At 37.9% G+C, this 14,007-nt stretch overlaps 1 protein-coding gene across 4 annotated transcripts in view; it reads left to right on the forward strand.

The window, feature by feature from the left end:
- The window catches only part of ntrk3b (neurotrophic tyrosine kinase, receptor, type 3b), a 165,424-nt gene extending 152,633 nt beyond the window's left edge, over positions 1 to 12,791 (forward strand). For all 4 annotated transcript variants that reach the window (XM_067400335.1, XM_067400336.1, XM_067400333.1 and 1 more), the window contains 3 exons: positions 40 to 283; positions 10,377 to 10,535; positions 12,606 to 12,791. In XM_067400335.1, the coding sequence (XP_067256436.1) occupies positions 40 to 283; positions 10,377 to 10,535; positions 12,606 to 12,791 (589 nt within the window). The remainder of the gene's footprint in view (positions 1 to 39; positions 284 to 10,376; positions 10,536 to 12,605) is intronic.
- The last annotated feature ends 1,216 nt before the right edge of the window (positions 12,792 to 14,007 follow it).

Here is a 14,007-nt window from a genome sequence, read left to right on the forward strand (position 1 = left end):
TAACAAGTGTAACCAACATGACTTTCTCCCCACATTCAGAGCCCATGGTCCAGATGCCATGATCCTTGTGGACGGCCAACCGATGCAGTCGAACGGGGAACTTGGTCTCTCACAGATGCTTCATATCGCTACACAAATAGCGGCAGGCATGGTCTACCTGTCCTCTCAGCATTTTGTGCACCGTGACCTGGCCACCCGCAACTGCCTTGTGGGTAACGGCCTGCTTGTGAAAATTGGAGACTTCGGGATGTCCAGAGACATATACAGCTCTGATTACTATCGAGTGAGTATCACAACAGTTTAATTAAGTTTTAATGTTTGCTATAAGAAACTTTTTACAGCTTCATTACATGTACCTTTCTGGACTTAAAAGTCCATACTTCTGGACCTAAAGTATAGGAATGTTCCGGGTTCGGAATGTTCTCTGTATTGCCAGTATTTGTGGCTTAACCCTTAAATGCATACCTCGGGTCTTTAGTGACCCGGGACATCATTCACTACCCTCCTCCTCATTCATTTTTTAAAGTTAGACATCAGCCTTCTTGGTATTCCTCAATCAATTCATTATAAAGAATATAACAAGAAAAAAATCATAAAATTATAAAAGAATGCCTATTTTTGTATTCATTTTTTTGTAAAAATTGAGGTGTGTATGAGTGTACATATATTTTTTTCTGCACAACAATAATTGAATCTTAGATGACGGAATAAGTGCAATTCACCTTTATTCCACAACATGGCAATGTCTGATACACAATGCTGAAGTGACGACTCATTCAAACAGAAAACGAAATAATAAGAAAAACATGAGATGGCTCAGAAATTTACTGCAGAACAAGTACTGAACGCAATCAAATATGACTGTAACTGTTACTGGATTGATCTGGTGAAGCTGTTAGCGATCGAAATATTGATTTTGAAGATGTTGAAAACTATCTAGTTTTGAGAATACGTTTGAGATTGTGAATGGGCTCATATTCGTGAACTCAAACATAAAACTAGCCCATTATTTGCTGAATTTACTGGCAAATGAGCTCTGACGAGGACAGTGATGATGGCATAAAACATCTGCTCAAACGGAGCCCATTCAAGCTCCAAAAGGTAACAAAATATGCTTTATTTTATTCTTCTGTAATTGTTACTCTAATATCAGAGGAGTTTTATATTATCGCGACTGGTAGAGATCCTTCCGTGTTAGATATAGAGCCGGGTCGATAAAGACCCGAATATGTAAGAATGATTGGTGAAACAGCATTTAAGGGTTAAAGGGATAATTCACCCAAAAACTAAAATTCTGTCATCATTTACTTGCCCTCAAGTTGTTCCAAACCTATATGAATTCTGTTCTTCTGCTGAACACAAAAGAAGATATTTTGAAGAATGTGTGTAACCAAAAAGTTGATGGGCACCATTGACTTCCATAGCATTTTATTTTTCCATACTATGGAAGTCAATGGGGTCCATCAACTGTTTGGTTACCCATATTCTTCAAAATATCTTATTTTGTGTTCAGCAGAAGAAAAAAAAAATCATAGAGGTTTGGAAAAACTTGAGGGCAAGTAAATGATGACAGAATTTTCATTTGTGGGTGAACTATCCCTTTAATGCAAAACATAAATTATACTCAGAGTAAGGCACTTTCATTTAAAGTAAGATCCATGTACTTAAAAACACTTATTAAAGGGATAGTTCACCCAAAAATGAATATCCCATGATTTACCTTAAGCCATCCTAGGTGTATATGACTATATTCGCTTTCAGAAGAACACAATCAGAGTTATATTAAAAAATATCCTTGCTCTTCCAAGCTTTATAATGGTAGTGAATGGCGCTCCTGATTTTGAAGCACAAAAAAGCACATCCATCCATCGTAAGAATAATCCATATGGCTCCAGGGGGTTAATAAAGGCCTTCTTAAGTGAAGCGATGGGTTTTTGTAAGAAAAATATCCATATTTTTATGGATAAACTAAAATTACTAGCTTCCGGCAGACAGCTGTACACAAGTCAATTTGCACCAAAAGAATGACCTCTGATATAACGTATGACATAGGATGTAGGAGAATCGTAAGCTCAGACATCTCAAATAAATAGGTCTGGGCAACAAACTCAAGCTCAACTTCTCTTATATCAAAAAAAATGGTTTTGCTCTATCCTCTCCGCGCTCATCGATACATCAACATTGGACCCCATTAACTTTCATTGTATGGACAAAAATAGTAGAAGCATTCTTGCTTTATGTGAGTAGAAATGTTGTAGCATAACTTTGAAAAGAAATGTTTAGCAATCGATTTTAATCGCATTAGTCTCACTTTAACATATAATGTTCACATTTTGTATATTTTAATGTTTATTGCATTATCTTATGACTTCCATTGTAGGTGCCAAACTACAACCATAATTTTTTCTTTTTTCAATTGATGGATTAGTTTAAATTATTTTAAATTATTATAAACTGGACAGAACAATTTAAGTCTTTGGTAAAATTATGTTCCATTTACAATCCCATCAATAAATAGCACAAATGAAGGAAGATAATTTTTGGAATAACAATAGCTATCTATTAGATCTAGTTAAATGCAAGGACAACAAAATCTTTCTCAGAGAGATTGGATTGTGGACAAACTCTTTGCATTCTAGCCGGTCGTAAACTGAAGGTCTCACGGAGGCCAGAAACATCTTTATCAGCCACACATACACACACTTGCGCACAGTCTGCAATATTGACGAAGCAGAGAGATTACGAAATTATTACCGCATTGGACACGTTCACTGTGTCAAGTGATTATAAATAGCAGATCCTGCCAAGCACGTAATCCACACATGGCGAGTCATATTGACGTTTGTTGTCCTCTGGGGCTCGAGCGTCTGGCCACAGCAATGGAGCATGACTGGAAGAGAGATTGAGGTACTTTCATCAGTGACCAATTCAACCGCCTTCGTCAAGATGTTATAAGTGGCACATCGACGTCCTGTCACCTAATGGCTTGCCGAGTATCTTTTTGCATGAGATGATTTTGATAACTCTGTTTGGAGCCGCTGATGGCTGTAAACAGATTCAGGGAAAATGACAGCACAGGCTCGATAGCTTGAATAAGCTGCAGATGTTGTCTTGGGTTTTCTTCACCACAAATAGCTGATTACACACTATAGTGAAAATGTACAGGTCACCCTGTCACTTGTTTTTATTTTTTTTTTACACCCTATAATAAATGTTTCCCAACCACTGCTTGTGCACTAGTGTGCTGTGACAGGTTTGTCAGGTGTGCCATGGAAAAATATCAAATTCCAAAAAGATAAGTAAAAATAAATGCTACAAACAAGATAACATCACACTGTCAGGCCGAAACCTTGTATCTCTATATTTCGTCATCGTTCTATAAAATCTATACTATTGGTCATCCTTTACATCTATCTGTATGTAGGTTTTATAAATATTTAACCAATAAAAAGCATTTAAAAGAGGTTCATAACTCCATTGGCTCCTCAAACTGTCAGTCAAACCACGCACAGTTTGGAGTCTGAGATCTCTGCTTGTTTGCAATGCGAGGGTAAATAAAGAACTGATGTTTGCGTGAATACAACACTTCTTTACTCAAGAAAAACTATGTCCATTAAGGCTAGTGTTTTTTGTATTTGAAGAGCGGAGAATAGCCTTAGTCTCTGCCATCTAGTTGAAGTGTACTGTTTTAAATATCCTGTGCATAGCGCTTCATCTTTTGTATCATGAGATTTTGATCATGAGATTTCAACAATAGGAAGACTAAGGAAATTTGTCATGTTGCTGGTCAAAAACCTCATAATTTGAGCTTGATTTTCATAGAATGTTAATATTATAATGACACGTGGAAGTGTCTGACCATAAAGCCAAAATACCAACTTTGACGACATTGTTTACTTAAATATAAGGTTTCTGTCAGACAGCGACGATATTGCTTTTGCTTTGTCATCACCAACAACATCATGACTTTGTGTTCCTACCTGACTTAAGCTCAAGTTTCACATTAAATATGAGTACTACTTTTATTAAAATATATAGTTTTTATATGCCATTTGAAGCAATGCATGTTTGTGGAATTTTGTATAGTGGTGTGCCGTTGGATTTTCTCGCTTATCAAAACTGTGCCGTGGCAAAAAAGGTTGGTAAACACTGCTATAAATAAACCACTAATGTTTCTTTTCTGAACTCTAAGGCTGCGTTCACACTGTCTTAAGTCTTAATGCAGATCTGATCTTTTGACCATATCTGTTTTTTGTTTGTTTGTTTGTTTGTTTGTTTTTGTCCCGCCTGTTTACATTCTAGACATGACTCGTATCCGATATCTGTGTTTACATTAATCCCTGCCCAAAGCTATTCTGCTGGTGATCGCTTTTCTATGCGACATGGTTGACTCTAGGGTTTTGAATGGCCATGCTACTAAAATTATTTACATAATTCATGTCAGGTGGTGCCTCAAGTTAAAAGCTGTCATGGATATTTGCAGTAGAAAATATGACCAAACAGACTAGCAGATCTACAGTTTGTTAGATCTAGAATTCTAAAGTAAAAGATTATATTTGAATGAATTTGACTAACAAGAGATGCAGAGAAAGAGAGATTGTGAGTATGAATTACCTGTGTCTGTACAGCATCTCTAATAGTAAAGCTATGAGTTTACTTACAAAAACAGCAAAGTTATCACCTCATTACTGAGAAATATAATGTAGCTTTCAGTAGCGACACTTTAGTTTATAAAATTCACAGAGCAGAGGTTGAAACAGTTTCTATACTCCTGAATGTTTCTGTGTGTGTACAATTTCTATATATAAAGTAAGCACCTCAATAAAAAAGCTGTGAGTTTTAGTGTGAGGACATAAAAGCATGTCTGCTTCATAATACAACATTAAAAAGCTAGTCTGGGTAAACCCAGCCTGATCTGCCGGCGATTGAATTTCGCTCGGCAACTCAGTCTGTAAACCCGTACATTCATTTCTACTGCGCTGTTACACTTTTGCGGGAACCAATCACAGACTGGCTTATCCACCTTGCTCGCTACTGGCGGTATAACACGATGACGATAGAGAAGCGACGGCAAGCAGCTTTCAAACTCTATCTGATCTACCCGTCACTTCAAAATAACAATGCACAATCACAGTGACGCCGATTGTGTTAAGCATTTACCTTATCTGAGAGAAATGTAGCAGAGCGTTGATCCGACAGTCTCTTCTAGGAAGATTACAAACAGCGATTAATGACACACAATGATTCTCTGCTGTTATTTTGGTGGTTTGCTTCACGATGTGAGTACAGGACTCTTTTACTTCAATGCCCCTTGATTAATGGTAGACAATATTTTTATTATTTGCTCTATATGTTTCGTCTCCCTGCTTCTTGAATCTCGTGCCGCCTGAATTGACTGGAATTCTTTTTGGTTGTCATGACAATGACGTAGTTTAGGGCGGCTATATTCCGCGTTCATTTACACTGAACCAGAACAGTATCAGAGTCGCTTTTTAAACTCTCGACGATGCTGAATGACTTCTTTAGTTAGCAAACAAATTGCTCGAGTGGGTGTAAATACCGATCACTTTCATGTTTTTATGCACAACCTGCAAAAATCGCTCGATGCCATTGCTGCTTCTGCAAACCGCGGATCAATGCTACAAACATCATACGCCTCAATCAGCTCCCTAGTTCCCTAGGTCGTGCATCAGTATATCATGAAAGTGAATGTGGCTGATTCCCTAATCAGTGCCCTGACTACTGAACAAGGGAGCTGATAGAGTGCCCCAGGGATGACGCGTTTTTGTAGGCAAAACCCGGAAGCGAGTTAGCATTTTAGGACTTCCGGTTCCAACGCCGTCAAGTCTATGGGTTTTTTGAAGGGGTTTTTGCTAAATCGCCTGAAGTAAGGTCTGTGGTTAACAAAGCCTCTAAATACTTTCACGTTTTGATCAATGACATAAAACACACCAGTTATAATGTGATTTTTTAAACTTTTACTGTGTCTTAAAATCGGCGGTTGCTAACAAATTGCTAAAAGGGACTACTTCCTTTAGACGTCATCATGACAAACAGGACATTTTGACTGCATTTCTCATGAAAAAGTGGATAAGTATTCATACACAGCGCAGATCATAATCAGTGAGCATGTTTTTAAATAGAGTTGTTTTCTAAATAAAGTTTGAGGGTGGTGACGACGTTGATCCGCGACCATGGTGTGCTGTAGTCCGTTTATAGCCTACTTTTAGCTTTTTTATATCTGACGACTTTATTTAGGCTTCAAAATCTATAAATGTTGTGATAACTTGTAAAGATTATCTTGATAGACAAAACGTGTAAGTGTCATAACACTTTGTTAAACACAGAGCTTATTTTCTGCAAATTTCCAAAAGTCTATGGGAAAAATGAATAGGCTTTCAGTCGAGGGAACGCAGGCACCGCTAACTTCCAGGTTGGCCTACAAGAACGCGCCATCCCTGGGGCACTCTATTGAGACACACGGTAAACCTGTCTGGAGTTTTCGCGTCGCTCTGCAAAGTACGTCACCCGGATCATTGATCTGATTGGTTAAAGGACTATCCAATTGCGTGACTAATGCTTGTTGATCAATCCTCTTGTGCAGTAGGAAATACATAGCAAACTCCCCAGACCAATGTTCAATTTTAAATTGAGCTTGGTCTGGTGATAGCCAGACTATTAAAAAGCCATCTTTGTGGGCAAACGTGTCGCCCTCGCCTTGTGGTGACTTGGGATTCCAAGGGGAATCGGATATACATGTTTAGACGCAAGTCAGATATCAAGATAATGGACATGCATCTAATTTAAAACCACATTTAGAAGTGGCCCAGTACGGATACAAAAAAACAAAACAAAAAATTGCATTTTTGTGTTTACACGCGTGTAACATCTGTCAGATGAGAGTAAAAAGTTGTATTTTTTTGTGCCAGTGTTTACGCATGTCTGTTTCTACATGAAATTCAGCCAAGTGTTTTAAATGGTGGGAGAAATCTGTTATCGGTCATGGATGCATGAATCTGGTTCCCCTGTTTCTAAGTATAAATTCTAAATGCCCGGAGAGTAGCTCTAGTGGGGCTGTAATCCATTCTCCACCATGCTGCTTTGCTCTTCATACCCATAATCCAATCTAGCCCTCTACCACTGAGCCACAGACTAGCCAGTAATCCAGTTTACAAACTACCAAAATAAAGAAAAAAACATGTTGACTTCTTCCTGAAACCCACACTATACTGAAAGAATGGAAATATGGTCAATCAGCAGAGAGATTCTTCTTTTTTTTCCACTTTCAGTTTTTTTTTTTTTTTTTTTTTTGTATTTCCTCTTGAGCTTATCAATTTTCACCATGCCAGGCTTAATTGCTCCCGTCTCAACCACAAAGCCCAAGGTGATACAGTGGATTGTGGTTTGAATGATTGCTTAACCAATTTTTGTTGCTCGTCTTAATGAGGGATTTGAAAGTAATTTACATTATTTAAAGGCCAGAACGTTTGTGCGTCTCATGTAAGTCTGTTTTTAAGATCACTGTTACTCAGCTAGTTTAAATTAGCCATTAACAATTAACTCAAATATATCCAGTAACTCTAATCCATTATTTATATATATATATATATATATATATATATATATATATCTTTGTACATAAAACTTGCTGATTACAAGGGTTGAGAGGACATTTTTTATTTAGCTATGCTTTCAGATGTACAGTATTTTTTTAGTAAAACAGTCATCTGAAACATTTTGACTTTTGTTTCATACAAAAAAAAAATCTAATATCACAAATGAAATGCTTTCACAGCAGGGTGCTCCAATGAAATGATATGAGAAGGATCTGCAATCTGTATAATACAGCTTTTTTTTCACTACATCACTAGAATTTTCTTAAAAGAGAACATGTCAGAATTTAAATGAGAAAATAGAGCAGTGATTACTGTGATAAGTCACTCCACTGGATTTCTGTAACAAGAGATTCTTTATTAGGGCCCGAGCACCGATGGTGTGAGGACCCTATTGTAATTGCACAGTCAATTATTATTCTTCTCCGAAATGAATTGCATTTTTGAGGGCCTAAACATGCTCGAAAACTCATGAAAGTTTGCACACGTGTCAGAAGTGGTGAAAATTTACGTCCGATATGGGTTTCAGAATTAGGTGTGGCAAAATGGCTCGATAGCGCCACCTACAAAATTTCAATTAAGCACCTTTCGCTCTATGTTTCACGTACAGGTATGAAATTTGGTAGACACATGAAACAGCCCAATACCTACAAAAAAGTTAATGGGTGCAAATTCTGAAAACCCAACAGGAAGTGAGATATTTAGAATTTTCTCTGCAAAATATTTGCAGTTTTTGCCATTTCCAGATGTTCTCCTCCTAGAGATTTGATCAGATCAACATCATATTTGGTCAGTCTAATCTAAGGCCTTTACAACGTTAAATTGCGAAGATCTGGAGTTTTTGCTGAAAGTAGCAGGAAGTGTGGCAAATACAAATGACTGACCTTGTCAGTAATACTTATAACCCATCTGTTATCTTTTTGTTCATGGACACACTCAGATAAAGTACAAAATTTCACAAGTCATTGCTTTATGAAATGTGTCAGTACACGATTCATAACGTGATGCTATTATGTCTTGTTGCAAAATAACTCAATTTAAAGACCTCTTTGGGTTGATTACCTTCTTGAGTTGACCAGGTTGAGCTGTTACCGCATTAGTAACTTCCAGAAACTTCCTGTTCACCCCATCATTTTGCATCCTCTCCTGACTAGCGCTTGCAATAAGAGAAGCAAAAACACAAATAAACAGACTCAATTACAGAGCACAGGCTGCAAGGATTCCGATTAGATATTGACCATATGCAGTGGACAGTAGTCACAGGAACCTATACTAGGCTAATTTCTAATGGGGAGGTAGACTTTCATTAGTCTGCTCTCGGCCAGCCGGAAGTAAGATCAATGTGATGGCACACAACAGAGGGAATAGTAATTACAAAGAGAATTCCACGCTGAGCTGGAAGGGCTCCAGCAATACCCAACAGTCCCGTGGACATTTCATGCCGGCACAACATGATGAATGAAGTGAAATTGATGTGAATAAGAAACACACACACAATTATTGCATTACTGTTTAGTCAATTTGGCTACTACTACTAGTGGAGGACTTTATGTACTATTTTTAAGACTTGTTCTGTTATATAAGAGTCCCACATGTGCTGTGAAGAAGAACTTTCTGTCTGTTGCTTTCATTAAGGGCCTCTCAGATGGTCTGCCACCTATGGCTGCAGTAAAAGTAAGCGATTTTGCTTACTGCACCTTTTGAACATTGTGATCAACTTCTTTAGTTTGCTAGATGTTTGTTTTGTGTGTGTGCTGAAAAAAAACCATTGTGTTTGTACATAGTCTTGTCTGTTTAAATAGGAGAAAAAAGAAAGTGGATTGGACCGATTTACAGACCACCAAAACACTCTTGTAACCAATCAACAGTAGGGGGCGTATTCACTCATGATGGGGGAGGAGAGAGAGTGAGCCAATCAGCAGTAGGGGCGTGTCCCTTCATAATGGGGGAGGAGAGAGAGTGAGCCAATCAGAAGCAGGGGGCATATCCACTCATTATTGGTAAGGGGCGTGAGCCAATCAGCAGTAGGGGCGTGTCCCCTCATAATGGGGGAGGAGAGAGAGTGAGCCAATCAGAAGCAGGGGGCATATCCACTCATTATTGGGAAGGGGCGTGAGCCAATCAGCAGTAGGGGCGTGTCCCCTCATAATGGGGGAGGAGAGAGAGTGAGCCAATCAGCAGTTGGGGTGTGTCCCTCATAATGGGGGAGGAGAGAGAGTGAGCCAATCAGCAGCAGGGGCATGTTTACTCATGATGGGGGAGGAGAGAGAGTGAGCAAGAGGGAGATTTGTAGAAAGAGAGATGGCTGAGAAGACAACTTTTATCTTATGACGAATTGCAGCTCCAAAATTCAACTTTTGATAGAAAATGTATGCGATGCTGCTTTGTTTTTGTTCAAATAGGCCCTTAAAACCATTAAAGCACATGATTTCCCAGAGCACATTGGTTATGCAATTCAAAGCAAGTGTACTTATCTATCAGGGTCTGCAAAAGCAGAACGTAATACATCAATCTGAACCTTAAAATATAGAATTTATATTTCACCATTTCATTCCTCAATTCCAGATCAATTCCAAAATGCATGTATGTTATTGTGACATGTTGCATACGTATCTTGTTTTAGCTATTCAAAAGAGCTTTTCTTTACCAGTTAGAGCTAAACTAGTAGGCTAAGCTGTTAGTTTGATTACACAGAAAGGGAAATGTCATCCATACCACGCAAGATGTTTGTGAGAAATGCTTGATGTCTAATCTGTCTTCTAGGTGGGAGGTCACACCATGCTGCCCATTCGCTGGATGCCTCCGGAGAGCATCATGTACAGGAAGTTCTCCACAGAGAGTGATGTATGGAGCTTTGGAGTCATTATGTGGGAGATCTTCACCTATGGGAAACAGCCATGGTTTCAGTTATCTAATAATGAGGTAAATGTTCACAAAGCGAAAAGGGGCAGAACGTCAGTGTGAATATGACATTTTTAGAACATGAGTGTGATCTCTACAGGAGGGGTGTCAAGCTGTCAAGAGATCAGGTTAGCATCTTACATCTTGCCACACAAAATGTTCTATTTGAAAACCTTGGGAGCCATCTACATAGACAGTATTAAGTAGAGATGGAACGATTCACTCAACTCACAATGCAATACAATTCACGATACTGGTTTCACAATACAGTTCTCTCATGATTTTTTTTAACAAAATGAGATTTAAAGGAGACCAGCGGTGTGTTCACAACCACCTTATAATGGTAAAAAGCCATCCACTCCTTTTTTAAAATCCCCATAAATCATAAGCAGTGTCTCAGAATAAACTGTTTGCAGTTTCTTTGCAATGTGACGTCACACTGCACAGGCTCCGCCCATGACCACTGACGGACTCTGCCCTATTAGCATAGGCCCCGCCCTGAGTGAGCTGTACACAGTCCACCATGTTTATCTCCTCGCCAGAGTGTTTAACAGCAGCATTCAAGTAAGAAATACATTATTAAGCTTTATTATTAAAGCTACTAAAGTTATTCTATCAAGAGCAATGAGTGATTTTATAATCCTTTAAACAATTAATGTCAATTTGTTTTCATGACAAATTTATTTTAAAATATATTAAATAATTAACAGGTAAAGTAAATATATAAGCCAATATAGTGCATATATTTCCCCTCTAGAGTTCATTTCTCTAGTGAACTAACATGCTGTGGACACTAAATGACTTGCCTGAGATAAATGTAATGCTACGTGAGATATTCTCAAGCTCTTTTGTTGATATTTATTGTCTTTCTGTGGTTCAAACACTGGCTGAGAGATTACACGTAAACATATCTATGCATAGATCGTCTGTTCTTCTTGTTTTGCGCTTTTTCCTGTTGTGGCTGTTAGCAAACAGTGTCGCATTACTGCACGCGCCCCCTTCTGGATTGGAGTGTGAATCGCCTGTGGAGCAAGTGGTGATTTGTTGTTGTCTCTCTAATTGTCTGCACACCTATTGGCTTAACACTAACTCCATTGTTGGGGGTAACACATTACAAGTAACTTGAGTTACATAATCAGATTACTTTTTCAAGTAACTAGTAAAGTAATGCATTTTTTTTTTCAATTTACAACAAAATATTACTTTTTCAAATAAAGTAACGCAAGTTACTTTTTCACATTTGTTGACCGACAGCTCTCCTGTCACCATGTTAAGAGAAACAAAGTTCATAGGTGCTGTGTGCGCTGTGTGAACATGATGGTTAATGTTGTTCTAGACTAAATGAATAAAAATAGTGAAATGCAATCAGAATTTTATGCAAATCTGTAATAATTACCTATATTAAATTACACAAATATACTTTATGCATTTAATCTCACTTTATTAACCAATGTCTTTGCTGCTGACCTTCAATGATATAATTCAACCATACTAATGAATAAAAATTACTTTAGATTAGATTTAGAAATAAGAGTGTTGAACTTCCTCCTCCTGTATCCTATTCTTCTTTAATCCAGAATGACAGCACAGCTGAAAGGTTTGTTTGAGCTGCGCCCTCTACTGTACATATGTAAATATGCATTTCCTTCAACCTGAGGCTTTTTCATTTCACTTTTGGTGTGAAAGGGCCTTAATATTTGCCAAAAATATAACTTTTTTGTTGTTATTAAAAAAAAAAACAACAAACAAGCAAGCCCAACTGAGGTGAGAAAAAGTGACGCAAAAGTAATGTAACGTATTACTTTTCATAAAAAGTAAGAAAATAACGCAATTCCCCAACACTGACTAACTCTATCAGGGGTTTATTGTGAGTGAATTATGGGAATGGTACAAACGGAGAGTTTGTCTCAAATCTCAGCATTGTTTCATCCAATTTTGCTGTATCGGGCTGGTCGGGATGCTCAAACGAGTCATAGTGTGTAATATTACTTATATTTGACTCTGCATATGAAATAGCATAAACAAATTGCACACATCATCTCGAAATCAATTCCACACATTTGCTCATTTCTGTCTCTCTTGTTTCTGCAGGTCATTGAATGCATTACCCAAGGTCGGGTTTTAGACAGGCCTCGCCTGTGTCCTAAGGAAGTGTACGACCTCATGTTAGGCTGCTGGCAAAGAGAGCCGCAACAACGACTGAACATCAAAGACATTCAGAAAGTCCTTTACGCTCTGGGAAAAGCCACGCCTGTCTACTTGGACATCCTCGGCTGAGACTGGTGCAACGTCTCTCACCAGAATCCAACACAATCCAGGAATAACCAAACAAGCCCTTTTCCCGCGTCGGAGCTCCACTGTAAAAACACCAACACGTCGGAGATGGACTTTAAGTGCCTGCAACACTTTTTTCGATACACTGGGTATACATAAAAAAAGTAAAAAATATTTAAAAACAAACTTTTACATTTTGTTTACTTACTGGTACAGTATATAGTGTACAGAATTATTCTACAAAGACAAAAAAATGTTTCCTAAGAGGTGGCAGTGAAAGCAGAATGTTGCCTTCGATGTGGCGGCACTGTGTTTGAGAAATGATTTTCAGTGTTTCATTTTATAAGCATATATACACATATATGGATATATTTTTATTTATTTTGTTTCATTTTGAAGGTGAAGTATGGGTGCCTGTCATGTTTAGTGCTGTTGATATATTATCTTTTCAAGACGGCTGCTCTTTGGTTCTGCTCTGCTTTAACAGCTGGGATGTCGTGAGGAAAGCCTTATTACGTTTTGATTATTTTCCCGCTGTTGCGGTCAGCATCTTTCTCTTTTATTTTTTGTTTCTGCAACTTTGATTTGATGATCTATAGCTCTTAAGCGGGCAACTCGGAACCTTTAGAATACTAAAGCGTTGATATATTTTCATCATACGTGATTGTATATACTGTACATTTATATTCTTGTCAACCTGTTAACTTATTTTTATGTGTTTTGATTTCTTTTTTGACACAAGGGTTATTTTGTGACTTACTCTTTAGAAAGGGTCAGCCAGGAGAGAACATAAATATCACACAGTATCTTAAAATGAGCACTTGGCGGCTCATTATTAATACAGGGTCTCTAATACTGTTCGAGGGAAAACACATCACGGTCTGTAACCATGCTACCGTATTTTTATGATCACCAAACTGAATGTGGTAAAACTAGAACTAAACTGCAGGTTCGCTGTCACTGAGATCCTAAAATGACACATGTTTGAATTAATGTTTCGCCATCGCATCTAAAGTTAACGATTTCATGTTGTTGTCTGTAGCTAAACAGTTCTATGTTATTCCAGGGGCTGTTTCTCTGAGATGTTTGTCGATACGACACCAAATCTTTTTGACATCAGGATTTCGGTGTCAACGGTTTCTCTCGCCTCTTTGCAGTACCACAGATATTTGCAAACAACATATTAAAATGTATGTTTAGAATAAGTATTAAATAAATA

The sequence above is a fragment of the Chanodichthys erythropterus genome, chromosome 11 (genome assembly GCF_024489055.1).
Source record: "Chanodichthys erythropterus isolate Z2021 chromosome 11, ASM2448905v1, whole genome shotgun sequence".
NCBI lineage: Eukaryota > Metazoa > Chordata > Actinopteri > Cypriniformes > Xenocyprididae > Chanodichthys > Chanodichthys erythropterus.